The 27,971-nt window shown below is 39.5% G+C and overlaps 1 protein-coding gene across 1 annotated transcript; it reads right to left on the reverse strand.

The window, feature by feature from the left end:
- Positions 1 to 4,195: 4,195 nt before the first annotated feature.
- Positions 4,196 to 27,942, reverse strand: LOC134660023 (lysosomal alpha-mannosidase-like). The gene is made up of 20 exons (XM_063515722.1): positions 27,826 to 27,942; positions 27,522 to 27,624; positions 26,655 to 26,742; positions 25,648 to 25,706; positions 25,189 to 25,315; positions 23,858 to 23,962; positions 22,576 to 22,676; positions 21,788 to 21,925; positions 20,082 to 20,214; positions 19,100 to 19,192; positions 18,414 to 18,543; positions 17,910 to 17,985; positions 15,806 to 15,926; positions 14,838 to 14,928; positions 13,154 to 13,250; positions 9,709 to 11,348; positions 8,264 to 8,582; positions 7,169 to 7,354; positions 6,053 to 6,208; positions 4,196 to 4,809 (listed from the first exon to the last, which is right to left on the reverse strand). Exons 1-20 carry the CDS (start codon positions 27,940 to 27,942, stop codon positions 4,196 to 4,198), a joined length of 4,494 nt encoding a protein of 1,497 aa, XP_063371792.1.
- Positions 27,943 to 27,971: the final 29 nt, after the last annotated feature.

Genomic DNA, 27,971 nt, shown 5'->3' on the forward strand with positions numbered 1-27,971 from the left:
GAAATACATACAATCTTAGTAAAAATGCAAATAGTCCATAAACCACTGAAATACATAGGGTTAATCAACTTTTTCTTGTCACACGTTGCTATGGTTACGGTCTCCTGAGTCACTCTTAAAATTCTATGTTTTTCGTATTTAAATGAACCAAACTTGCATTTTATGGTAGTTATAAGACCTTTCCATAATGGGACATCTACTGAGCATGTTAGTAGAACATGGTACAGCAGTTCTTCTAACAATCTATGCTACTATTGTCTCCTCGCTGATGGGACAGAATAACAACAAGAAATAGTTGATTGACCCAAATACAATCTTAGTAAAAATGTCATTAGCGCGATGTAGAAATCGATCACCGCTCTTGGTACAGCGCCATCTAGCGTGACATTTGGTAAACAGTTTTGTATGAAAGTACTCTATACTATAGTAGTATACGTTTCTTCATCGGCGCCAAGTTGGCCAACCTGCCTACAGAGCTGCGGGAATCACTGCAACAACATCCGGTACTGTTACAGGAGTAATATACGACTATGATAATATTTGGGGTTTTATTTAGGCCCATAAACCGCTGAAATACATACAATCTTAGTAAAAATGCAAATAGCGCGATGTAGAAATCGATCACCGCTCCTGGTACAGCGCCATCTAGCGTGACATTTGGTAAACAGTTTTGTATGCAAGTACTCTATACTACAGTAGTATGCGTTTCTTCATCGGCGCCAAGTTGGCCAACCTGCCTACAGAGCTGCGGGAGTCGCTGCAACAACATCCGGTACTGTTACAGGAGTAATATACGACTATGATAATATTTGGGGTTTTATTTAGGTCCATAAACCGCTGAAATACATACAATCTTAGTAAAAATGCAAATAGCGCGATGTAGAAATCGATCACCGCTCCTGGTACAGCGCCATCTAGCGTGACATTTGGTAAACAGTTTTGTATGCAAGTACTCTATACTACAGTAGTATGCGTTTCTTCATCGGCGCCAAGTTGGCCAACCTGCCTACAGAGCTGCGGGAGTCGCTGCAACAACATCCGGTACTGTTACAAGAGTAATATACGACTATGATAATATTTGGGGTTTTATTTAGGTCCATAAACCGCTGAAATACATAGGGTTAATCAACTTTTTCTTGTCACACGTTGCTATGGTTACGGTCTCCTGAGTCACTCTTAAAATTCTAGGTTTTTCGTATTTAAATGAACCAAAGTTGCATTTTATGGTAGTTATAAGACCTTTCCATAATGGGACATCTACTGAGCATGTTAGTAGAACATGGTACAGCAGTTCTTCTAACAATCTATGCTACTATTGTCTCCTCGCTGATGGGACAGAATAATGACAAGAAATAGTTGATTAACCCAAATACAATCTTAGTAAAAATGCAAATAGCGCGATGTAGAAATCGATCACCGCTCCTGGTACAGCGCCATCTAGCGTGATATTTGGTAAAGAGTTTTGTATGAAAGTATACTATATGTAGTAGTATACGTTTCTTCATCGGCGCCAAGTTGGCCAATCTGCCTACAGAGTTGCGGGAATCACTGCAACAACATCCGGTACTGTTACAAGAGTAATATACGACTATGATAATATTTGGGGTTTTATTTAGGCCCATAAACCGCTGAAATACATAGGGTTAATCAACTTTTTCTTGTCACACGTTGCTATGGTTACGGTCTCCTGAGCCACTCTTAAAATTCTATGTTTTTCGTATTTAAATGAACCAAACTTGCATTTTATGGTAGTTATAAGACCTTTCCATAATGGGACATCTACTGAGCATGTTAGTAGAACATGGTGCAGCAGTTCTTCTAACAATCTATGCTACTATTGTCTCCTCGCTGATGGGACAGAATAACAAGAAATAGTTGATTGACCCAAATACAATCTTAGTAAAAATGTCATTAGCGCGATGTAGAAATCGATCACCGCTCTTGGTACAGCGCCATCTAGCGTGACATTTGGTAAACAGTTTTGTATGAAAGTACTCTATACTATAATAGTATACGTTTCTTCATCGGCGCCAAGTTGGCCAACCTGCCTACAGAGCTGCGGGAATCACTGCAACAACATCCGGTACTGTTACAAGAGTAATATACGACTATGATAATATTTGGGGTTTTATTTAGGCCCATAAACCGCTGAAATACATACAATCTTAGTAAAAATGCAAATAGCGCGATGTAGAAATCGATCACCGCTCCTGGTACAGCGCCATCTAGCGTGACATTTGGTAAAGAGTTTTGTATGAAAGTATACTATATGTAGTAGTATACGTTTCTTCATCGGCGCCAAGTTGGCCAACCTGCCTACAGAGCTGCGGGAATCACTGCAACAACATCCGGTACTGTTACAAGAGTAATATACGACTATGATAATATTTGGGGTTTTATTTAGGCCCATAAACCGCTGAAATACATAGGGTTAATCAACTTTTTCTTGTCACACGTTGCTATGGTTACGGTCTCCTGAGTCACTCTTAAAATTCTAGGTTTTTCGTATTTAAATGAACCAAACTTGCATTTTATGGTAGTTATAAGACCTTTCCATAATGCGACATCTACTGAGCATGTTAGTAGAACATGGTACAGCAGTTCTTCTAACAATCTATGCTACTATTGTCTCCTCGCTGATGGGACAGAATAACAACAAGAAATAGTTGATTGACCCAAATACAATCTTAGTAAAAATGTCATTAGCGCGATGTAGAAATCGATCACCGCTCCTGGTACAGCGCCATCTAGCGTGATATTTGGTAAAGAGTTTTGTATGCAAGTACTCTATACTATAGTAGTATGCGTTTCTTCATCGGCGCCAAGTTGGCCAACCTGCCTACAGAGCTGCGGGAGTCGTTGCAACAACATCCGGTACTGTTACAGGAGTAATATACAACTATGATAATATTTGGGGTTTTATTCAATTCCGATTACTAACTATAAACTGCTTAAATTAAGAATTTGGCTCCTTTAGCATCTCAAAAAGGGCGCTTCCTACAAGCGAAGGAATAATCATGAAATTAAACGACCAGTCACAAATAAAGCCACAATACTCGTACACCCAAGCGCGATGTTTACCAAATATCACGCTAGATGGCGCTGTACCGGGAGCGGTGATTTCTGCATCGCGATAACAGGGAATATTACGCGAAACTCTGCGTAGGGGGCGCCACTCCCAGAATAAGTCACAATCTAAGGGTCCACCGCAAATGAGAGTCGACATTGCATTGCATATTCGAGCGATAAAGAGATAGCCGAGTATCGATTTCGCGTTTCCCGGTAGGCCCTTTGTAAACAAACCGCCTTGATGTATCAATGTCATATTTGATTGTCTGTGAAAACTTGTCAAAAAACAGTTTAAGGTACAGTATGTATAAGTTACTCTATGGTATACTTACGTCGCTAGTACTGCACTCTGGCTGGAAAACATTCAAGAATATCAAGAATATCAACATTTATTCAGCAAATAGGCCACAAGGGCACTTTTACACGTCAATATGGAATTTACATACAGCAAAAAAAAACACGTCAATAATTATAAAATACAACTAAGCCGTAAATATCAAATCAAACTAACATAGAGATGTATAAAGCCTCTAAATGTCGAATTACAAAAAACGCAATAACAATAGTATTGAAAAAAAAACAGAGATACAAAAACTATAATCTAAAATTATTTAGAGATGTAAATGTCTCTAAGTGTCATAACTAAAAGATTACAATATATAGTAGTTAATCAAATTATCCTTAGAGATGTATAGGGTCTCCAAGAGTCAAAATCCTGTATACCTAATTAAAACATTCATTAAATTAAAGAAAATGATAGCAAAAATAAAATAGCATACGAGAACCGAATGAGGTGTGTCCATGTAATTATACTCAAAAATAAAGTTACTAAATAAATATAATAATAGCTCGTGTTAGCTTAAATAGACCAGTCTCCACAAACAGCACCCGTTCACGAGTATGACGCGTATCTCAGCCATCGCCTCTCTCAACCTTCATTCGGGAAAGTGGCGAGTCGATCAACAACGCCACCGTAAGCAAAGACTTTTAAGCGAGCATGACATATTCAAGCTGCCGGGCCATTGCAGTAATACTCCCTATTGAAGTTTGCAAATGGAAAACCATCACGTAAATGAACATTACAATAGCGCGAAAGGCAGTCCACAAATGAAAAGCCGTTTTAAATCTATGTTTTATTATACTTATACTTAACAATGAACGTCCTAATCTGCTGCGGAGCTAATCTAACACCTCTCCCACCCAACTCGTCACCTACATCCAATTCATCTTCTTCAAAAGTGTCATTACCCCCATAATAATCATTAAATCTTCTATAAAACAAATTCTTCTTCCTCCATCGAGTCGGCTTCCAATCCTCCTTATAAATATTACCAGCTAACAGCGTTTCTTTCAACCATAGCACCTTTATATCTCTAAATAGATCTCTTAGACGCACATATCGGATTCCATCGCTCGTCGCGTCTACCTTTTCCAAGTAATTTTCTAGTCGCACTAACATTTCTTCTCGAGTTATTCTTTCTATAGTCAAAAGATGCACACCTAGTGGTAATTTTTCTTTCAGAGCGCTATATTCGTTTTTACTATCGTAGAACTGTTTTCGCATATTATCTGTGTACATTAAATGGTTGGATGTTAAAACGCGGGGTGAAAAATATATTTCTTTAGCGAATTTCTTTTCGAATATTTTGTTTCTGTGCGCCTTAGAGAGGTATATATAGTGGGTTCCGGCCGCTCTAATCGGCTCGTCGTTTTCTGTCTCGTTCAAAAATGCTCCGAATCCTGAGGAAAATAGAGTTTGTATTAAAAAAACAACGGGTTGCACTCCGGGAGTGCCGGCAAAAGTGAAAACTCAATGACTAGTGCAAAATGTTTGCAGAACTATGTACAATTGAGGTTAACGCCGTCTAGCGTTATTTCGCCGCATTACTTGAAACCCCTAAGCACATCACTGTTAGTATTCGAGTTATATTATTACCAGTTAGAGGGAAACTCACTAGATGGCATTTAAATCAATAAAGAAAAACTCGATGACATTGTAACAGTTTTTCCTGTCGCGAGTTTAACATTTTTTCCCCACCTCAAAAAGTGCACAGCGCCGCTAAAGAAGTTTTCACTTCCACAAAGATAATACTCAGAATAGAGTGTAAGAGGGTTGTTGTCATAGTAAATTTTGCAGTCACAGTAAATTTACTGCTATAAGTTGGACTCGCATATGAAGCTTTCTGTTAAATCAACATCAAAATTTAACTATACAGGGTGGATTTTCTTTTTGGGTCAGTGAGGGCAGCTACCAGATCCCGTGCTGCTACGAGAAAACGGTCTTAGAAGACCTTCCCTCGATTTCAAATTAATGAAGATTGGCTTTTACAGATTTTGGAAAAAACATACAGGGTGCGAGAAAAAGGTCATTTTTGACACGCTTTTTTTGATGCCAATCGATCCCATTCCTATTGAGGATCAAAAGCTTGTATGGAAGCAAAAAAAAATTTCCGGCTAGAAAAGCCACAAATCGAGGAAAACTTTTCCCATACGATTTGTATGAAAATGAAAACTTTTATTTTTCGCATGCTATTTATGTATGCCAATCGATTCCATTCCTATCCAGTATCAATAGTTTCTTTGGGGTCACCTTAGGGTAATGTACTAAAAAGCCACAAATTATAGAAAACTTTTTCCATACATTTACTATGGACAAAACGTGAAATTTTATTCACATTTTTCTATAAGGATTCCGTTTTTTCCTTTTGAGGTACGGAACCCTAAAAAAGCTAAATCCAGAGGCCGTGAGTTCCAAGTCTCAGCCAAGGCAGTCATTTATCCACTTTTAAATTTATTCTAAACTTAATAGCATCATTCGCAGACTAAAATTGCTCAAGGGTTAACTGGAAGAGATCCCTGAAAGGGATAAGTTCGCCTTTGTACTAATGATGTGTGTTCTTTCATGTTTTGTTTCTTTTTGTACAATAAAGTATTTTACTACTACGTAGTATTTTACTACTACTAAAAATTAACGGCTAAATACCTATATCATCGGTAAGTATTCTCCGATGCAGCATGAGGTCAATGGCGCCATCTATCAAGGCGCCCCCGGCCTGACACCGGTCGTTGAACACCGAGAAACGAATGTTCTTCCTCTTGTCTTCGATGTAGATCTTTGACGTCACGGGGTATAGGTTGCCTGAAGAGAATAGGCTACATGACTAATTGTCATTTATGGTATCAATCGATCGGGTTTGTTTTTAGGATTAAATGTCTATATGGGACCCATTGCATTAAAGTAACACAAAAGTCAGAAATTGTAGTCAAAGGCCGACAGTCGCACTTCACTCGCGAAACACCCTATACAAAACGACAAGGGAACGTGACGTCAAGGTCTGTGGGGGCCCATCTTGTAGTATGGACAAAACAAGAAAATTGCGTTTTTCTCGGTGAAATATTGCGTTTATGTATACAGTTGCTGTACAATATTTTTTTGGATGAAATGTAAAGAATCGAATGGTACCCTTACTTTTATCGTTTTTGGAAGTTAAAAAAAAACTTAAATTTTGAACCTTTCAGGTCCTGAATTTTTGTAATTTTGCAATATTTTATTTTAGTATCCACATTATTGTGATAAATTGCTTGTTTGCTATCTATTTTACTAGATTTTGTTATAAAATTCAACATGTGTTATCATCCCTATTTAAATATCCCTATATAAAGGCTAAAATACAAGCGGTGGTCTTTCAAACAACCCTTTTTTTGCCTATAGATAGGGTTAGGGCTGGCCATAGACTAGGAATCCTCTAGACGGAGTTTAGAGCAATTATTTCATGAAACCGATGCTGCCAAAAATACTGGGGTGCGGGGGACGAGGTGAGCGAGTCCCGTGCCGTGATTGGTCCGTTCAAAGACACGGATGTCACACAAAGACACTTTGACTCGAAAATGGAGTAAAACTACCGTATATTTGTGGCAGAGGGGGTAGCGTTACTATGCTCAGTCTAGAGGATGTCTAGTCTGTGGGGCTGGCCCGCCCTGGCGCACTAGGGATGTGCACCGTTTGCGCAGTCGCATAAAAACAGTCCACGCGCGCTTCTGCGAACATTTTCTGTCCTGATGAATTTGAATTTTCTTGGACTGAAAAATACCTAGGTACCTGTAATAGGGTCCAAATCTAGAGGCTCGTACGTGGCTCTCGTGCCCCTGATCCGCTTGAGGGTCTGCCGTCCATTGGAGTCCGTGTAGAAAGCTCCGTCGTGCTCCAGGTCCGTCTTGTATCGGATGAACACCTCCTTGCCTAGACCGTCGTCTGTGGGGACTGGGCCGACCAACCAGTGCAGTTCTGAATGAATGAATGAATGTTTCTTCATTCAGGCAATATACCCATTACATACTTTTAAAATACAATAGTACATTACATACCTAGGGAGGTGAATTCGTGAATGCTCCAGATCGCAGGTGTTTGTGGCCCGAACCGAAGGTGAGGACCATAAATATGCGATCTGGGGCTTTATGAATTACCGCCCGTGGTTTGTCTAAAATTTTACGTCTTGCCTCGGCCAGGAAGTGAGATTTATGGGGAGAAAATCCCACTTACGGGCCTAGGGTGACGTAATTAAAATACAATAAAATTAAAAGATAAAAAGAAATACAGTAAAAATAAATAACGACTAAAAACTACATTTTTTTTGTTTTTTTAGTTCTGAATAGAATAGAATAAAATATCTGTTGGTCCCACTAACCCGGGATTACCCGATTAAATCTGTACAATTTGACACTGGGTTAACGGTTTAACCGCTTAACGCCGGGTTAGTGTGATGGTGCAAGTGGCGATTAGTTGCAGTAAACTAAAATCCCCCATCTTTGCCTTGGGGGATTTGTCTGATGGAATTTAAACATTTTGGACTATTGTACATAATTACATACATTACGTGAGGAAACCGGACTAATCCCAATATTCCCAATACGGCCTAGCTTACCCTCTGGATTGGAAGGTCAGACGGCAGTCGCTTTCGTAAAAACTAGTGCCTACGAATGCCGGGACAACGCGAGGAAGATGAAGACAAAACGGGTCAAATTTCTAAGAAATTATTAGGAACCCACCTGGTGGGCGCTCGTGAACTTTGCTCAGATGCCGGACAACCCACTGGGCGGGTTGTTTTATACGCAGCTATAGACGACCGGGTTCTGGGGTAGTGCGCCGTTTTTCGTCTGGCAGTGAATGTGTTAAATAGACTGTCATATATCTTACCAATAACCGGACTATCCACATACAACCGCATCTGCAAAGACGTCCAATTGCTAAAAGTGATACGCATCTCTTCAACTATATCTGTCTTTACAATGCTGACGTCATAATTATCCTCCGACCTAATAATGTAAGGGTCGATCGGCCTGAAGATGTACGCTCCGGGTGGCTTAATGTCTCTCCTCGGGACAGTTCTGATGTCAAACTTAGCGGGGTCGTCGGATACGTAGTGGAACATGAATATCTCAAGGTTGATTCGGACTCCATTTCGGAGGAAGATGCTGGTTACACGGCGTCTTTGGTCCAGGTTCACGCGGACGTACTGAATAGTAAAAGAGAGAATAGGGTATTTTCCTGTATTTAAAATAAATTATTTCACACCATGCATGAAATAAAGCACCAGATAATTATTAAAAAAACATAGATAGCAATTAATTTTAAGCACAAGTCTTATTTAATAAATCGGATAGAAATATAAAAAGTAGGTGTTGACCGTGACGTCGCGATGTATCATATAAATTCCATATTGGCAAATCGTTTTGACAATTCTAAAAAAGAAACGGATTGACTAGTAGGAAAATACCCTATAAAATACAATAGGGTATTTGACTACTAGTCAAATCAGTTTCCTTTTTCGAACTGTCAAAACGATTTTGCTACTATGGAATTTATATGAAACACTAGGATCTGCTAGCAACAAGGTCTTATTGCTAAAAAGCGATCTCTCGCAGACAACCTTTAGGTAAATATGAACTTGTTACACAATTGAAGCGATTAATTATAAGATTCATAAGAATTGATGTGTTAATAACTCAAGTGGACAAGTGCAAATAAATTATACAAAACATGATAATATCGCTCAAAAAGAAAAAGGTAAAAGTAAAAACATAACACATGATGCAATGGAAAATATAATCAACGAATAATTTCTAACGTATAGTAATAAGAGTAGAGGACGATTTTATTGAGATTGTAAACAGAAGAGAAAACCTACTGGACACTGTAAGTTGAACAAGGACATGTTTCAAATTGGCAAGAAACAAGATGCGACATGCAGGTTCTGCCAGGAGTCAGAGGAGACTGCAATGCACATTCTCTGTTCCTGTGGACCACTAATGTCAAAAAGAAGTACCTACTTAGGGCGGCATGTATTGCAACCCTATGAGGTACAGAACGTTACGGCCCAAAGCATCTGTAATTTTCTGGATGCAACGGGCATTAGTAATGAACTTTAAAGGGCCGTCACAATAGATCAATACTCGGTCGAAGTGACACTCAAAGGCCCGATACCACCCCAATAATAATAAAGAGAAAACCTACTACAACAAGAAAACCCAAAGAGAAGCGCGTCTAGTGAAAGATAAAGAAAAGTGTCGTATAAAGAATATATCATATAAGAACGATGATGCCATATTATTTCCTGAAATATAATCTAGGAACGTACATACCTTATTTCCAATGAACAGTCGGCTTCCATCATCTACTTTGAAATACTTTTCATTAGAATCAGCGATATCAGCAGCAGGAAAACTTTTTCTAAATGCAATCGGAGACACAGAAAATAGTTTATCGCCATTTGCTCCAGTAGTTCTAATATTGTCCGTGGAACTAGACATGTCAGCGGCACTCTGAGTTGTAGTAGGTTCGACGCTAGTGCTTGATTCAATATTTTGTTCATTTGGCACTCTCTCAGTCTCTCCTGTAGTTTGTAAGAATGGAAATAACCTTTCTGACTCTTCAGTGGTTAGTGAGTATGCTCTGAACCTTTCTGAATTTTCAATTTGCTCAATGTCTTCGTTAGGGGCACCTGTGTCTACTATCGCGTCAGTATCTATAAGTGTATCTGTATTTCTACTCGCTTCTATATTAAAAGGCTGCGTTATTTCATTTTTTCGTCTCTTTTCTAACTGTGTTACATCAACTGGCGTATTTACAGATTCAGTTGTATATTCTGGAATTTCTTCATTCTTTTTTGTTACAGCATCTTGACGTTTCATTTCGGGTTTCAGCTTTGTTTCAACTGTAACTTGCTCCCACATTTTTCTAACTGGTACTACTAATACTGATTCAGTTGTGCTCGACCATTCGGCTGCATATACTGCAGACGTTGAAGTCGTTTGAACGGGAACTATCTCTAATGATTCTCTTTTAGGTACCTCAAATTCTGATTCTGACCATTTTCTTGCCTTAGTATTAACTGCGGATTTGTCAACTGGTTCTTTTATATCTGTATTTAATAATATCTTTACATCTGCTCTGTCTCTGACCGGCGCAAATACTCTTATATCTGGTTCTGGCTTTATTCGATGTGGTATTTGTGTATTTAGTCCCTTTATTGGACGAACAATAGGTACTCTAATATCCGGTTGTACCATTATATCTTGTATTTCACTTTTAAAAGGGATTTTTATATCTGCTTCAGTTGTATATGTAGTGTCAAATTCTGTCTCTTTAACAGGTTCGTATTTTAACTCATGAGATGATAACAGTTCTCTTTCACTGTCAATGAAATCTAACTTATTAAGAACTTTAGATTTTTGTAAAAAGTCTCTTAGCATGGGAAGCATGACTCTGTTTTCTGTAGTAAATCCCTTTAGCATCGGAAGCATGAATTCACTTTCTGTAGTACTTTCTATGTTATCTACGGCGTCAACATGAATCATATCCTTCATGTAATTATTTGCAGTATCTTTCAATACATCTGTTAGCATTTTTCCGTTCTCATGTTTAGTAATATTCTGGATATTATTTGCTTTAGTTGCAATCATCTTCTTTTCTCGTTTCTTGGCTTCTGAACCTAATACTTTCATTTCTTGTTTATTTTCCCTTGGTCTAAATTCTTGTTTACTATCTTTCCAATCAGGTGGTAAAGTTTTCTTTTCTGTATCATCCACATATTCTTCACTTCTTTGGCCCCTTTTAACTAGCATTTTACCTTTAATGAACTGTGCTTCGACATAATAGGAGCGGAACCCCACCGGTGGGATGTTGGCTGCAATGAAAACCACTTCATAGTCCGCTTTTGGGCGACCTGGAATACTCAATATTGTGTCTGGCAATCTTATTGTCGCTGATTTTACTTCTTCGCCTGCAAATAATTATTCTAATTTAACACCTGCTTGTCTGTTACCTGAGAGGAATAGCTTTTGTAAAGATTTATTGATTGTATCGTTGTAAGCTGATGTTCGAAAAAAAAATGGCTCTGTAAGGCGCCATCTTCTTCAACTGTTGAGGCATGATTTTTCTTACAATTAACACATATTTTACCATAATCAATTTTCTGAGTAGGGTCAAGGCGGGAACAGTGGCTCAACGCTAACAGTGGCTCAGTCGCCCAAATATATGTTAGACACTGTTGCACCCTTATTATATTATTAATCATATTATTAATCATTAGATATAAAGTACCATACAAAATATTAATTAACATGTACAATGCACTAGCTGAATCAATCATAGCATATGGGCTTACAAGCTATGGCAGAACGTTCAAAAGCTACTTAGATAAAATATACAACCTACAACTAAGATTACTAAAACTAATAGTTCCCAGAAAAATAAAAGATCAATTTAGAGACGACTATAGCAAACTGTTTAAATTTTGTAAAGTTATGCCCATCCAATGTAAAATAAAATTCTTAATTTTAATGGAAAACATTCATAACAAACGAATAATGAAACCAATTCAATCAAAAATGCATATAAGAAAGATTTCTCAAAAGAAAGTCACAACTATCAACAGTAACAATAAATACGGAGAAAGAACAATAGCATATATAGCACCAAGATTATTTAACGAACTACCCATAAATTTAAAAAACACTATAAACGAGAAAAATAAAAAGAATTTACTAAATAAGTACTATCTTGATGGAGTCTCAACATAAACTTATCTACATAAAGCATACATACATATGTATGTATGTATATATATATATATATATATATACCTATTCATATATTTCTCAATCTGTCCATATCAATGTAATAAATATAGGTAAATAATCAATGTTAAAACGTTATAATAATAAAAAAGCTTTATAATAACTACATAATTAATATATCCATCAATAATTGAAATACTCTTACCCGAAGTTTTTAACTGAATAAATTAGATCATCCTGTAACCGCTGCACGCCCCACCCGGTGCATACTCAAACTCGGTACTCAATTAATGGCATACGCCTTAAGGAAAACCTGAGCCGCTTAAGACTTTCTTGACACGTAAACCGCACAGCGATAAGGAATGCACGGCCGATTGTGTACTCGAGTGGGAGCTATTTAGTTATACCCGCTAATTTATCTCTTGTAGAATTTAAGTAATCTCACTTGTAATTTTATATAAATATCGATTATCCCATGTATCACAACAATGCTTAACGTAAAATGTATCCACGAATGTCGTGTCGGTACAAACCCGATAGGGTTTCACGGCACTTTTCTGTTTGATTTATTATAAGATTTTAGTATAGAATAAAAAAAAAAAAAAAAAAAAAATCAATTTAATGTTAGAATAACCATTGCTCATCCATTTGAATTTGTTCAATTAGTACTGAATGTTTTTGTTGTATTAGCAGGGAAGCAAATAGCCTCTCTCACTTTGAAATTAGGTTAAGTGAGCCACTGTATCCGGCTATTTTTTTTTCGAGCCACTTTCTACCTATTAAGCAGAATATTAACAGCTTATTTTTACTAGAATCACTACATAGTATAAAACAAAGTCGCTTCCCGCTGTCTGTCCCTATGTATGCTTAGATCTTTAAAACTACGCAACGGATTTTGATGCGAGTTTTTTTAATAGATAGAGTGATTCAAGAGGAAGGTTTATGTATAATTGGTAACCCGTGCGAAGCCGGGGCGGGTCGCTAGTGATGTATAATTGAAAGCTCCTACCGTTATGGTCGTAGACTTTAAACACGCTGTTGGTGGGATAGACGGGTAACCGCACAGGCGTGGTCACGGGCCAGCCGAGCGGGTTGTATACCTGGATCTGCAAACCAGAATAGCTTAACATTATACTCAGACATTTTTGATCACTGTGTGCAAATAGGCTACATGACAAATTTTCATTTATGGTATCAATCGATCGGGTTTGTTTTTAGGATCAAGTGTCTATATGGGACCCATTGCATTAAAGTAACACAAAAGTCAGAAATTGTAGTCAAAGGCCGACAGTCGCACTTCACTCGCGAAACGCCCTATACAAAACGGCAATGGACCGTGACGTCAAGGTCTCTGGGAGCCCATCTTGTAGTATGGAGTAGTATGGACAAAACAAGAAAATTGCGTTTTTGTCGGTGAAATATTGCGTTTATGTGTATAGTTGCTATACAATATTTTATTGGATGAAATGTAAGGAATCGAATGGTACCCTTACTTTTATCGTTTTGGGAAGTAAAAAAAAAACTTAAATTTTGAAACTTTCAGGTCCTGTATTTTTGCAATTTTTCAATATTTTATTTTAATATCCACATTATTGTCATAAATTGCTCGTTTGCTATCTATTTTACTAGATTTTGTTATAAAATTCAACATGTGTCATCATCCCTATTCTCACTAGATAGGGGCAATTTATAAAACCATCGTCATGAAAAATCGCCTTTTTGACTGACTCATGACAGAATTCTTCGTACCTAAATAGCATTATTTAGTTTTTTTTTTATTCCTACTTTTATTTATGATTGGCTTATAATAGAGTATAATTTGACTGCGATTAAAAAGCGCTGGTGGCCTAGCGGTAAGAGCGTGCGACTTGCAATCCACGGTTCGTACCCCGGCTTGTACCAATGAGTTTTTCGGAACTTATGTAGGTACGAAATATCATTTGATATTTACCAGTCGCTTTTCGGTGAATGTAAACATCGTGAGGAAACCGGACTAATCCCAATACGGGCCTAGTTTACCCTCTGGGTTGGAAGGTCAGATGGCAGTCGCTTTCGTAAAAACTAGTGCCCACGCCAATTACTGGGATTAGTTGTCAAGCGGACCCCAGGCTCCCATGAGCCGTGGCAAAATGCCGGGACAACGCGAGGAAGATGATGAGAGTATCATTTGACTCTTATTCGTCACTGGTTCCCGCCATTTTGAATTGTTATAAAAAGGCGGGTACGCAGTGACAAGTGGCCGATTCGAATACTGACAAGTTATAGTGACGTCTTGGATATTTATCGTAAATTGGTTGTTATTATATTTGTAACAAACGAATAAAGTTAAAATATTGGTACACGTATTAGTTTTCATCGTCAATCCGGTAATAGGTACCATCGCCCACACTGTTAATCATTGACCGATGCCAATGACCGATATATCCGCACCGTAGATTCAACGCCAAAGACCGATTAATCGGTCACATATCATAGAGCAACATAGACCTACGTGCATATGCATAAAATTCAATTTCAGTGACACTTCGGTGACGTGGCGTCGGCGTGACAGCTTTTGTGTTTGACACGGCGTCGAAAAGGTTAATGTACATCAGTGGGCCCTATTACAGAAGGCATAAGGTCTACATGGGTCCAGCAATGGACAGTTAAGAGTGTTGCTGTTTGTATCCCAACAAGATATTATGAATACTCACGCTATACTTGATAAACCGCGACCCAAAACACGAAGATATGTTGAATTGGCACCGGTAGTACGACACATGCTCAGGACTCGAGCGTAGCTTACTGCAAATTTAATAGAATAGAATAGAGTGAATAGAGAGTTAGTGTAAGGCCTGAGTGGACGCTCGCTCGGCGACGCGTGCAGCGTGGCTGTGGGCTCACGCGTGATGTGAGCAGCGTGCACTAAGGCCGCTCCTATACGTGCGCATTTGTTTAACATGCACGCCGCACGCCCGCCCCGCTGCACGCACAACATGAGCGTCCACTCAGGCCTTACACTTAGAGTCTGTGGAAAGCGGAAGCGGAAAGAAGAGTCGTGGAATGTATGGGGCCCAATACATTCCACGACTCTTCTCTTTCCGAACAGACTGCTATCATGGTAAATTATCTAGCCACGCAGTAAATTCACTGCCATCTTTTGACAAAATATTAAAACTGTTAGAACGCTATTTGGCTTTGATCCTCATTCTTTCACTGATATGTGTTAGTTTGTTAAATATTGAAATTAACGCCGTCGACCCGAGTAGGGCAAAGGTTATGGGGCCATCGCTCGGAAAGATTGCACCATACCTTAGTGTAAGGCCTGAGTGGACGCTCTTGTGCGGGGCGGGGCGTGCGGCGTGCATGTTAAACAAATGCGCACGTATAGGAGCGGCCTTAGTGCACGCTGCTCACGTCACGCGTGAGCCCACAGCCACGCTGCACGCGTCGCCGAGCGAGCGTCCACTCAGGCCTTACACTTAGGCCTACTCTTGGGTAGCTGATGCTGACTATATATCTTAAAACCACAACAGTAGGTACAGTCAGCAGCAGAAGTTGCTAAGCGGGCTAGGTGTTCAAAATGATCTTGACGCGACTTTACTGTTAAGAGAATATGAGCGTGTAATTGTAAACACCCGGCCCGCTTAGCAACTTCTGCTCCTGACGGTACAACACTCACGTAAAAGCTTTAGAAATGAAGTCGATAGATTTGGTGAGGGCCGCGTCGACCCTGGTCGTGTAGTACTGCTTGACCCGGTCCCGTAGGACCCCGGGCGCCACACTGTGGTCTTGGACCACCCCTGCAATCACCGTACTTTAGACGGACCACCCCTGCACATGACCTTATCACTTAAAAAACTTTTTGAAGTGAAAACTTCTTTAGCGGCGCTGGGCACTTTTTGAGGTGGGGAAAAATGATAAACTCGAGACAGCGTAAGACGATCACGTGATTCACGTGACCGTAAGATTTAGATGGCCACTCATTTAGATGGCATTTAAATCAATAAAGAAAAACTCAATGACATTACATGAAAAAGGTGCTAATCTTGTACGGGCTGAACGAGGATCTCACAGTTACATTCTAACTTTATATCACTCAAATATAATTCAATAAAGCTACATCTTGATGAAATCGCTAATAAAAGTGAACTGGTGAATAGAACTCAAAATATCATGACCAAATATATTTAGATGCGAGGTCTGCAAGGTAACTTTACAATTTCTATTCGAATTTTATCAATTAACGCTACAAATGTAAGCTCACTGGCCAGCTATTTCGGAAGTAAAGTTTTTCAATAGAAAGAAGGATGGGTCAGTTTTACATAGTGCTGCAGACATTTTGGACTAATTGAGTTTTCACTTCTGTCGGCACTCCCAAATACAAATACAAATACAAATATCTTTATTTTCCAAATTGACATGACATGAAACTTTAGTAATTAAATTAAAATTAATTACTGAATATGTACAACAGCTTCTTAGAACAAACAATAGCCCTCACACTAGGTCGAGCCTGTGTCGTGAGGACTGTGGGGCATTAAGCATAAGATTTACCAAACAAGATGCGTAGGATACAGATCTGATAATTAGAGGCAAATTTTGAAGTAAGATAATACTATATATTACTAATAATAACACAAAGAACTATACAATATACATAACATAACTTAACATAACTTATTTGTACAGATATGTTTCGGGTTTATGAGTTTATAAGTGTGTGTGTGTAAGATGGTGTGTGTATGTGTGTGTGAGAGAGAGAGTGATCCTGTGTATGCGGTGCGCTATTGCAAGGGTATTAGTATGTCTTCGGTGGCCTTGTAGGAAAGAGAGATTAACCATTTCTTAAGGGTGTACAGCAGCTTATTCAGAGAGAATTTTTGCACGTTGAGAGCTTTTAATATCTGGTTGTAGATGTATGGATGTAAAAACTGTGGGAAGCGTCGCGAGTAAGATGTTTTTGTCAAAGTTTGTGGGACACGAAAAACCCTTTTGCGTTGTAATGCTGCGTATGTGGGGGAGTTAAGAGTGCAACCCGTTGTTTTTTTTTTTTAGGTTTCCGTACCCAAAGGTTAAAAACGGGACCCTATTACTATTACTATAACTCCTCTGTCCGTCCGTCTGTCTGTCTGTCACCAGGTTGTATCTCATGAATTGTGATAGCTAGACCGTTGAAATTTTCACAGACGAATGTATTTCTGTTGCCGCTTTAACAACAAATACTAAATAGTATGGAACCCTCGGTGGGTTTTGTTATTTACCTACTCAAACAAAATACACAGCAGTCATTATACATATTTATTCGCCAAACTGCGTGAAAGTTTGTTGAATGCAATGCATTAAGAATTGGAAAAAGCTACTTCTTCGTTATGAACCGATTGCATTAAAACCGGACGGAAACGAACTGTAGCCGCGCGCGTCAGTTGGCGTCTTTAGGCGATCAAAGGGTTAAGTACATTACGCGCCATTTGCACTCCTCTAACCCGGGGTTAACCGGTGAAACCTGGAGTTACCATGGTTACCAATACAATTTGACACTAGGTTAACGGTTTAACCGCGTAACCCCGGGTTAGTGGGATGGTGCAAGTGGGCGTTAAGCGATAAGGCCCATTGCACTTGCACCATTCCCCTACCCCGGGGATAACCGGTTATGCTTGGAGTTACCATGGTTACCAATACAATTTGACACTAGGTTAACGGTTTAACCGCGTAACCCCGGGTTAGTGGGATGGTGCAAGTGGGCGTTAGGCGATTAAAGGGGTTACATTAAGAGTGCCACTTACCCATCACCCAGTTGAAGTCTTCAAACATGTTTGTATACGGGCCCATATTGGCAGTAACCTGCATTTGTTTCGCTATCTGCAAATAATTCAACATTGGTGTTTACGAGGGTAAATATAGTCCGTCAAGCCATTTCCGTCAGTAGAAAAAAGCGGCAAATTTAAATCATTTAGGCGCGAAGGGTAATCGTCCCATAGAAAATTACAATTCAACGCCTTTTTCTACAGACAAGTTTGACCGGCTATAACTACTGGTACCACAGAAAAAATAATAATACTAGGCACAGAAGATTCGCTTTCTAACAAAACGCGTCTGTTACGATTAGGACAGATATGACCGCTAGCCACCAATATTGGTGTGGGACGGATGTACTTGTAGGTACTTGTTGCGACGCCACGAAATCGCGGAGTGAGCCACGCCTGCTAGAGTACATGCCAACATTGCCGACTGTATAGCTGTCCTTGTCACGCACGTACGGGAAGAACTCATCCTGTGTCTGTATTTACCTGCAGGTAGATGTGCGCCTCCCTGATGAGGTACTTGAAAGTAGGCCTCGAAGAGTACATGCCGACCGTATAGCTGTCCTTGTCGTGCACGTACGGGAAGAAATCGTCCTGTTTCGTCTCCAACTCTGGGCTGAAACACATTTTGTAAGGCTGGGTTGTTTTAACATGTCTGTTGATTGGGGATTTCGGTGGTGAGTTTAGTAAAGATTCTTATATCCTTATTGAAGTGTTAAATAATTTTATAAGAAATATCTGGGAGACCGAGCTTTGCTCGGAGAACATATAAAAACTCAAAAATGCGCGTTTTACCAGATATAAGACCTAGCTAGATCGATTTTTCGCCCCCCAAAACCCCCATATAGCAAATTTAATCGAAATCGTTAGAGCCGTTTCCGAGATCCCCGAAATGTATATATAAATAAATATACATATAAATAAATAAACAAGAATTGCTCGTTTAAAGGTATTGGATTAGATAGATTACTAGTAATAATAACTCAATGAGTCTAGTTTCGTTTTTTATCGCCTGATCGCCCGTGGAGACCTGCAACACGTTGTTGCCGGCCTTTAAGACGGGAGTAGGCTTTTTCTTCGAAGTCGTATCGGTCTGCACTTTCAACGGGAGGCAGGGAGCCATACTGTACGCCAGTACTCTTTATTATACTGTGCTGTCGGTGAATGCTTACATCTCGTCATGGACGGCGGCGAGGTAGCACGGCGGGTTCGAGTAGAACATAGTTACGTTGAGTTTCTTCTGGTTCGCTCTCCAATTTGTGTGACTGAAGAAAACAAACACATTACAAACTAACATGCATACATACATTTTGTATTGAATTGAACGAACGCGTACATAACGCGATAAAAGTGGTAAGGCATATACGCGCTTATCGTACGGGCTGTTTTTAGCATGTGGTGCACGCGCCAAAATTGATTCTCACTTTTTAAAAGTTTCTGGAATACAATATATACAGCAGGTTTCGCAGAGAAACATTTTATTTCAACGATCTCTTTCTGTCTTTCATTGATATCTCCCCAATTTTTTTTTTAGTTTTGAGGGCTCGGGTTCGTCACTCGAATATCTGCGGAAAACGGCGAAATGCAATTTTTGAAATACCTATAGCTACAGAAATTGGGAATCTAGTGGCGTTCACTCGTTTTCAATTCTATTATGTATAGTAGAATTTAAATGCCTAGTAGTGGAGATTATTGAACGGAGCCACACGAAATCGAGCGCTCGGTTTTTTTTTTAATTTTTTTGTATTATAAATGGGCTTACTCATGGCCACAGACTAGCCGAGGCGAAGACGTGGCCTACGATAGAGCGAGCCTGCCCAGAAGGTGCCTGTTCACCCTTGATTTGAAGGTTGCCGGGTTATATGTGCTCGGAAATATAGACGCCGGCAAGGAATTCCATTCCTTGGCAGTGCGCATAAGAAACGAGGAAGCAAAGCGTTTCGTGCGAATTGGTGGAATATGTACCAAGTAAGGATGGATAATTGTAATTAAAAAATCGGCCCCTAAGTTCCCAATTCTTAGGATAGGAAGCCGGTGGCAAGTGAAAAATCTAGGGAGACGATGATGTACTATGTAGCTGCATAGAAAAGGTACCCCTGCATACAAACTTCAATGCAGGGGTGGTACCTTTTCTCTGCAGCTGACTGTACGTACGCGATTAGTTTCTCGATGTTTTCAAACCAGACGTTCGCATCCGAGTAGGCCTTCCGATGTCCCATGATGACCATAATGTTTCGCGTCTCGAAGTTGGGCGCCTGGCGGTACAGCACGCTCTCGATAAACTTATCTACCTGTCAACGATAACGTCAAACATTTTCTACCTGTCAACGATAACATCAAACATTTTCTACCTGTCAACGATAACATCAAACATTTAGGGAATGCAAATCGGTTATTTTTTGTATGGAAATAACCGCGGTTTCGGTTAATAACCGATTATTTCCATACAAAAAATAACCGAAAATAACCGATTTGCATTCCCTATTTTCTACCTGTCAACGATAACATCAAACATTTTCTACCTGTCAACGATAACATCAAACATTTTCTACCTGTCAACGATAACGTCAAACATTTTCTACCTGTCAACGATAACATCAAACATTTTCTACCTGTCAACGATAACATCAAACATTTTCTACCTGTCAACGATAACGTCAAACATTTTCTACCTGTCAACGATAACATCAAACATTTTCTACCTGTCAACGATAACGTCAAACATTTTCTACCTGTCAACGAACAAAGTCCAGCGAAATCAAATTATATTGCACTGAATGCAAATTATGTGACTTCACTGTTTAAAATAAATTAATACTATCCGGCCTACAGATGTGCAAGTTGCGGAAAGTTTCCATAAAATTCTATAAATTCTCGGAAATTTCATGAAACTTTCACTAGGAAATATGGGAAATTTAAATTTAAAATTGGAAAGTTTCAAGTCTCATACAAAAATGTAAGAAATTTTCCGAATTTATCCTACGTTAAATTTCCGAAACATTTCGCAATTTTGGAAAGTTTCCTTAGGCACATCAGTAATCCGGCCCAGTTGACAACATGCCAATAGCTAACGCTCTAAAGCGAACGAAACGCAACTGTCACTGTCGCACTAATATGAAAGCATAGAGTAGGATCCTAATAGATGTGGTGTACGCGTGCGTCCGTGAGGGACAAAACATAGGCAATGCGACACTATGCTTGGTCGAATATACTTGGTCAACCAGATCTTGACAGTAGAAAAAGGCGGCAAATTTGAAAAATGTAGGCGCGAAGGGATATCGTCCCATAGAAAATTTGAATTTCGCGCCTTTTTTTACTGACAAGATTTGGTTGACCAGCTATATTTTTGTTGCCCACCATAATCCATACTAATTTACGGTGGGGAATAAAAATAAAGTGAGACTGTGACAAGGACCAACAATAATAGCGCTTTCTCTGCTACTCCTACTGAAAAATGCCTAAGTCTATCCCGTTCGGTCAAATTAAAAAAAAAATCGCCTTTATGGTCTTGCTTCTGACAAATTGATATGTCGCATAAGATTGAGAATAATATTTATTTAAAATAAAAAACCTTATTAACAAATTGTGAACAGTTGACGAGTTGATGACCGGTCTGGCCTATTAGTGGGTAGTGACCCTGCCTGTGAAGCCGATGGTCCTGGGTTCGAATCCCGGTAAGGGCATTATTTGTGTGATGAGCACAGATATTTGTTCCTGAGTCATGGGTGTTTTCTATGTATATAAGTATGTATATCGTCGCCTAGCACCCATAGTACAAGCTTTGCTTAGTTTGGGGCTGGGTTGATCTGTGTAAGATGTCCCCTAATATTTATTTGTTTATTTTATTTTAGTTATTTTACTCACCCTGTCCGTTAAGTCGGAAAAGAGTCTGCTGGATGTAACCAGCAGTGGATCGGTACACAGTTTGCTGAAACAGAAGCCAGGGGGCGCCCAGTATCCGTCGAAAAGGTTGTGAGTGAACATATCCGTTGACGCACCTAAATACAAAATATAGCTGGTCAAGCAAATCTTGTCAGTTAAAAAAGGCGCGAAATTCAAATTTTCTATGGGACGATAGGGCGTTTTTTTTTGTTGTCCCCTACACGTTTTTTTCAAATTTGGGATTTTTTATGTTATCTCTACTCAGAATCACGAGCTCTTTCTATCCTAATAGGAGAAAAAAAGTGTCCTAAGGTTTTTATTTCCATTACGTCACCATTTTTCATAGACTTTGTGTGGCAGTCGCGGAATGGAAAGATCGAAAAATGTATGGAAATTTTTATTAAATTATTAAATTTTTATTGAATTATCAGTACTGCTACTTGACAAGGAAGTCTTATGTGTCTTATGTTGTTGAGCTTAAGAGTTTCCGGTCGGTGCTACATCTATTGTCAAGTAGCAGTACTGATAATTCCGCTACTCGATGCTAGATGTCGACACTGATAATAAGTCTTATGCTCAACAACATAAGACAAAAGACTTTTCGGTCGGTGCTACATCTATTGTCAAGTAGCAGTACTGATAATTCCGCTACTCGATGCTACATGTCGACACTGAAAATAATAGTCTTTTCGGTACCAAAACTGATGTATGGAGTGAGCACTCTTGTCTTACTATATTTCTCTATGCTATGGTGTAGTTTCCTTACCAAGGTCATCGCTGCCGCGCCACAAGAACTCCAATGATTTTCTGCGCATGCGTGCCACTTCCTCGTCGTAGCTGATTGGGTTTATGAATAACGCATCATATCTGCAAGATAACGACTATTTACTAAGGTAATTTACTATACCATATTCATATTCATATATTTTATTGCGATCATGTTCATTACAGAGGATGGTATACAAAATTATGTACTAGGTACATGTAGGTACCCCGTTAGGGCATTGCAATAGTCTTAATACTACTTAATGTTAACTATTTACAAATTATACATTATTAAACATTATTAACTGCCATACTGCCGTAGGTACGATTTAAACGAACGAGTTTTAAACTTATTACAGTTATTAATAATCATTATTAATACGTTTCAAAATACCCCTTACTCCCATCCTATACCTACAACTAGTCATTTATTAAGTACGACCCGCCCTGGCTTCGCACGGGTTAACAAATTATACATAAACCTTCCTCTTGAATCACTCTATCTATATAAAAAAACGCATCAAAATCCGTTGCATAGTTTTAAAGATCTAAGCATACACAGGGACGGACAGACAGCGGGAAACGACTTTGTTTTATACTATGTAGTGAAGGAAACAGATGTATGGAGTTTGTATTCAAAGTTTACTATCAAGGCTCGGAAAACGCCCGTCATTTTGAAAACAAATCATAATTTAGGATCCATTTACGAGTCGAAAATGTTCGTTTACGGTCTACGGATATCATTGGGGCAATTTAATCGTTGACATCGGTATAAAGAAGTCTGTGTTGTACGGAACAGGATAATGTTTTCAAAATGTTTTGTAAGAATTTGATAAGTTTTCTGAAAGAGCTACGAATTTGTATGATTCCATGCACATATGTATATTATTTAAATCAAATTTCTATTACACCTTATGTGTATAATTGCATGAATTCTATAGTAAATTAAATTGTATTTTTTTCCTTATTTTTTCGTAATGCATGTTAATTATAAGATGTATTTTTTTTTTAAGAAATGTCCCGCTGAGTTTGTTGCCGGTCCCATATTGGGATACCCTCCTCCAATTGAGGGGGGATTTAAATCTTCTCGGGGCAGAGGTGTAGGGTTGGAGCCGGTCTACCTAGCTTTATTTGACGCTCATAAGCGCATTGTAATTATGCCTACTTGAATAAACTATCTTTTATCTTTATCTTATCTTATCTTAACGGCGTTTTTCCGAGCCTTGCTTACTATTTCTCTATGGTGGTGGGTAACATCTGAACGCACGTGAAAGTGAACTTACCCCATCTGTGCCATGAGAGAGGTAAACTCCCGCGAATGTCCATACACGTCTGCCGCCCACGCCACTAGAGGGCGCGCGCATGCGCGGAACGTAGAATTCAGCTTCCTGCGAGAAAAAATAGTCAAGAACAGTTGTTTTCATTACACCAGATCGTAAAATCTTTTTATACTTGAAAAACTGATGCGAAAGTTGTATTTTATCCACAAGAGTGGAAAAGTAATCTGATTCGTAGCTCAGTCGGTTAAGAACGATGCACGGATTGCAAAGGTCGCGGGTTCAAGGCCTGCCGGAAGCGTAAATTTTTAATTTTTCCTTTTATATAAAATGTATGTCTGAAATGATCGGAAGTGCTAATGATATCTAATATCAAATGGCCCTTACGAGAGCCGTTAGTTTGTGAAAACGCTCTAGCAGTTCTCACCCGAGTGAGTAGGTTAACTGGTCGATGATGGCGTGGTAGCTGATGGAGGCTTCATCGCTGACCCCCCGGCCACCGCCCACGATGGTTAGACAACTCTGACAAACTGTTCTTACCTGAGTTTGTGTACCGTTTGACAATAGCATAATAGTAACTTCAATCGCAGTCTAATATTTCTCCCCTGTGTGATACGGATATTGGGCGAGATATACAAAGAAGATTGCTCTAATACAGTCCATATTATGTATCAACTATGTGATTACGTGTAATGATCGCTAGTACATGATATCTAGCCCTTACAGGGCCACTGTCACGTATCATGTAAGTATGGTGTACATTTGATGATGGCATAGTTGCTGACTCAGAATGGCCAGACAGCTGAACAGTTCTCACCTGAGTGAGTAGCTGAACTAGTCGATGATGGTGTGGTAGCTGGTGGAGGCTTCGTCGCTGACCCCCCGGCCACCGCCCACGATGGTCAGACAACTCTGACAAACTGTTCTTACCTGAGTTTGTGTACCGTTTGATAATAGCATAATAGTAACTCCAGTCGCAGTCTAATATTTCTCCCCTGTGTGATACGGATATCGGTCGAGAAATGCAAAGAAGATAGCTCTAATATAGTCCATATTATATGCCAACTGTCTGATTACGTGTAATGATGGCTAGTACATCATATCTAGCCTTTACATCGCCACTGTAATGTAGCATATAAGATGGTGTACATTTGATGATGGCATAGTTGCTGACTCAGAATGGCCAGACAGCTAAACAGTTCTCACCTGAGTGAGTAGCTGAACAGTTCTCACCTGAGTGAGTCGCTGAACAGTTCTCACCTGAGTAGCTGAACAGTTCTCACCCGAGTGAGTAGCTGAACAGTTCTCACCCGAGTGAGTAGCTTAACAGTTCTCACCTGAGTGAGTAGCTGAACTGGTCGATGATGGCGTGGTAGCTGGTGGAGGCTTCGTCGCTGACCCCCAGACCACCGCCCACGATGGTCAGACGGCCTTGACGGATCAGCTGGTACATCATACGATGGACTGAAAAACAACTTTAATTTATTCTACAAATAAGGACTATTTTCGAGCGACATAGGCATAACTAGCAGTACTGATAATGTCCGCTACTTGACGCTAGATGTCGACTACGAAATAATTCGCGTTATGGTAAAAAAAACTGATGTATGTATGTATGTATGTAGGTATGTAAACACTTTATTGTACATAAGACAGGTTAAGATGTATGGAGTTATCACTCATTCTTTATTACTTATATTTCTCTATGCTAAAACTGATGAGCTGTATTTTAAGAGCCATACTACCCATGGGTTATTCCATCCATACTATTACTAAATTAGTTGGATTAAACTTACCTGAAGGATGTCGATTTTTCCACCAATGAAAAAGATACGCCGTGTCCGATAGTGTGAACCTGAAAATTTACATTTGTATTACAAGGGAAGTTATTGTTTAACTGGAATTAATTTATTCATACATAAATAAATAAAAAATTGGCCAAGAGCATGTCGGGCCATGCTCAGTGTAGGGTTCCGTAGTTACCATTCTGTCAGAATAGGTTAGAGGGCTATTAGAAAATATCAAATGAACATTACAAGCATAAGGGTCTCCCCAAACTTATCGACGCGGAATCGGCAATGCCAATAGAAATGAAACTTTATGTCCACGCAATAAGAGCGAAAAAGACGCCGACGCGTCGGCCGTCGACGGCCGAACGGAGCTGAACCGAACTTTACCTGTTTATGCTGTTTACTATCGGCTTTCGCCGAATCCGCGTCGATAAGTATGGGGAGACCCTAAGGGGTACTTTCGCAGCGCTTTGTACGAATGTTTATACATACTAAGAAGAGAAGACTTTTTGTAATAACTCGAAAACGGATAAAGTGATCATATCCGCTATAGTTTTCATTTAATGTCTCTACTTAAGCTCTATTTCTACGATTTTTTTCATATTTTTTGAACTCATGGTTCAAAAATTAGAGGGGGGCAGAACACAATTTATTTTTCTTTCGGAGCGATTATATCCGAAAACATTCACTTTATCAAAAAAAAAATTGTTGCAGAGCAGACCCTTATTCGTTTTGAAAGACCTATCCAACGATACCCCACACTGTAGGGTTGTCGCTTGCCGCGAAAAAAAAATTACACCCCCACTTTACGTACTGTAAGGGATACGTACCCTAAAAATATTTTTTTTCCTAGATTTTATTGTACGACTGTCGGATTTATTGATTTACACATCCATGCCAAATTGCAGCTTTCTAGCACTAACGATCACGGAGCAAAGCCTCGGATAGACAGACGGACGGACATGGCGAAACTATAAGGGTTCCTACTTGACTACGGAACCCTAAAAACTAACCTGCGACTGTCGTCGTTCCATAATTCTGTGAGTATGGCGTCTAGGATCCTCTTCATATTGATAGTGTTCTTCGGGAAGGGTGGGTCCTCTGGCGAATAAGATCTTGTAGTAATAGAGGCTGCGTTTCAACCAGAGATGTGCGAGGATGCGTATTGCGTAGCGAGGGATGTGTTTGATAAGAACTAAAGCGTGGCGCGCCGCTTTTACATTTAAAACGCTCACGCGCCGGTCACGCGTCGCCCGGAAAACGCGCCTGTGTGACGAAACCTTAATAGAACTGTTCAAGAAGTGCTTTTATTAATACAACATTTACAAACTAAATTAACAATAAATACAAATATCTACTTAAAATTTAATATTGAAAAAAAAAAGTATATTGAAACTAAATTACAGAAGACAAGTAGAATAGAATACTTCATTTGTTTTCCTCGCTCATCGTGCAGTGACTCATTTGTAATATTGTTCTTAAACAAACCACTCCCTACGCGTGAGGATGCGATGCGATGCAAATCTCTGGTTAAAACGCAGCCATATAAATCGCAAATCACAGACTCATAGATACCTACACATTGAAATACATATACCTATTAATTTATTTTATACGGAAACCCAGCTCTCTGTCGCACTTACATATATGGAAGACTAGGACACATTACATTACGTTTCGTTCGCTACGGCGTAAAAGATTGTCATCTCGACTAGGCCACCTGGGCTATAACCGCGAAAATCGAAGTTCGCAAATTGCGGGCATTTTTCTCTGTCACTCCAATTACGCCTGCTTCATTGGAGTAAAAGAGAAAGATCCCCGCATATTGCGATTTTCGCGGTAGCCCGGATACAACGACCTGTAATAAAATAAATACAGACCTCCCGTGAAATGTTGATGGAAATTGTATCCGTGCCCCAGCTCGCTGTGTGTTTGAGGCACGATGTGCACGTTCAGCCAGCCCGGCTTGATGGGAAGGCAGCTCTGGACAAATAAACAAAATTACAACTATTTTTAGGGTTCCGTACCTCAAAAGGAAAAAACGGAACCCTAATAGGATCACTCGTGCGTCTGTCTGTCTGTCCGTCGTCGAGAAAAGAGTAGTCGTAGCAATAGCGAATGTCACCTTGGCTAGGCCGGCAGTTTTGCTTTAAACATTCAATCAATGAGGAGAAGTGAGCTCACCGCGTATCCACAAGCCTCGCCGTGCATGGGCGTGGTCAACACGTCGACGCCATCTTCTTTCGTCGCCTCGTACTGCGCGTGCGCCGCGTGCGCCAGCAACAGCAGCACCAGCAGCATCATATGCTGTCATATACCAATCTTTATGA

Source organism: Cydia amplana, chromosome 26 (genome assembly GCF_948474715.1).
Source record: "Cydia amplana chromosome 26, ilCydAmpl1.1, whole genome shotgun sequence".
Taxonomy (NCBI): domain Eukaryota; kingdom Metazoa; phylum Arthropoda; class Insecta; order Lepidoptera; family Tortricidae; genus Cydia; species Cydia amplana.

Bases quoted from the DNA above. Each gene is read 5' to 3' on its own strand.
- LOC134660023 (XM_063515722.1), bottom strand. From the start codon at position 27,942: ATGCTGCTGGTGCTGCTGTTGCTGGCGCACGCGGCGCACGCGCAGTAC. The intron at 15,927-17,909 runs GTAAGTGGCACT...CGGTGATTGCAG, and splicing joins AGACTTCAACTGGGTGATGG to GGGTGGTCCAAGACCACAGT. The intron at 4,810-6,052 runs GTATTTAGCCGT...TATTTTCCTCAG, and splicing joins AATACTTACCGATGATATAG to GATTCGGAGCATTTTTGAAC.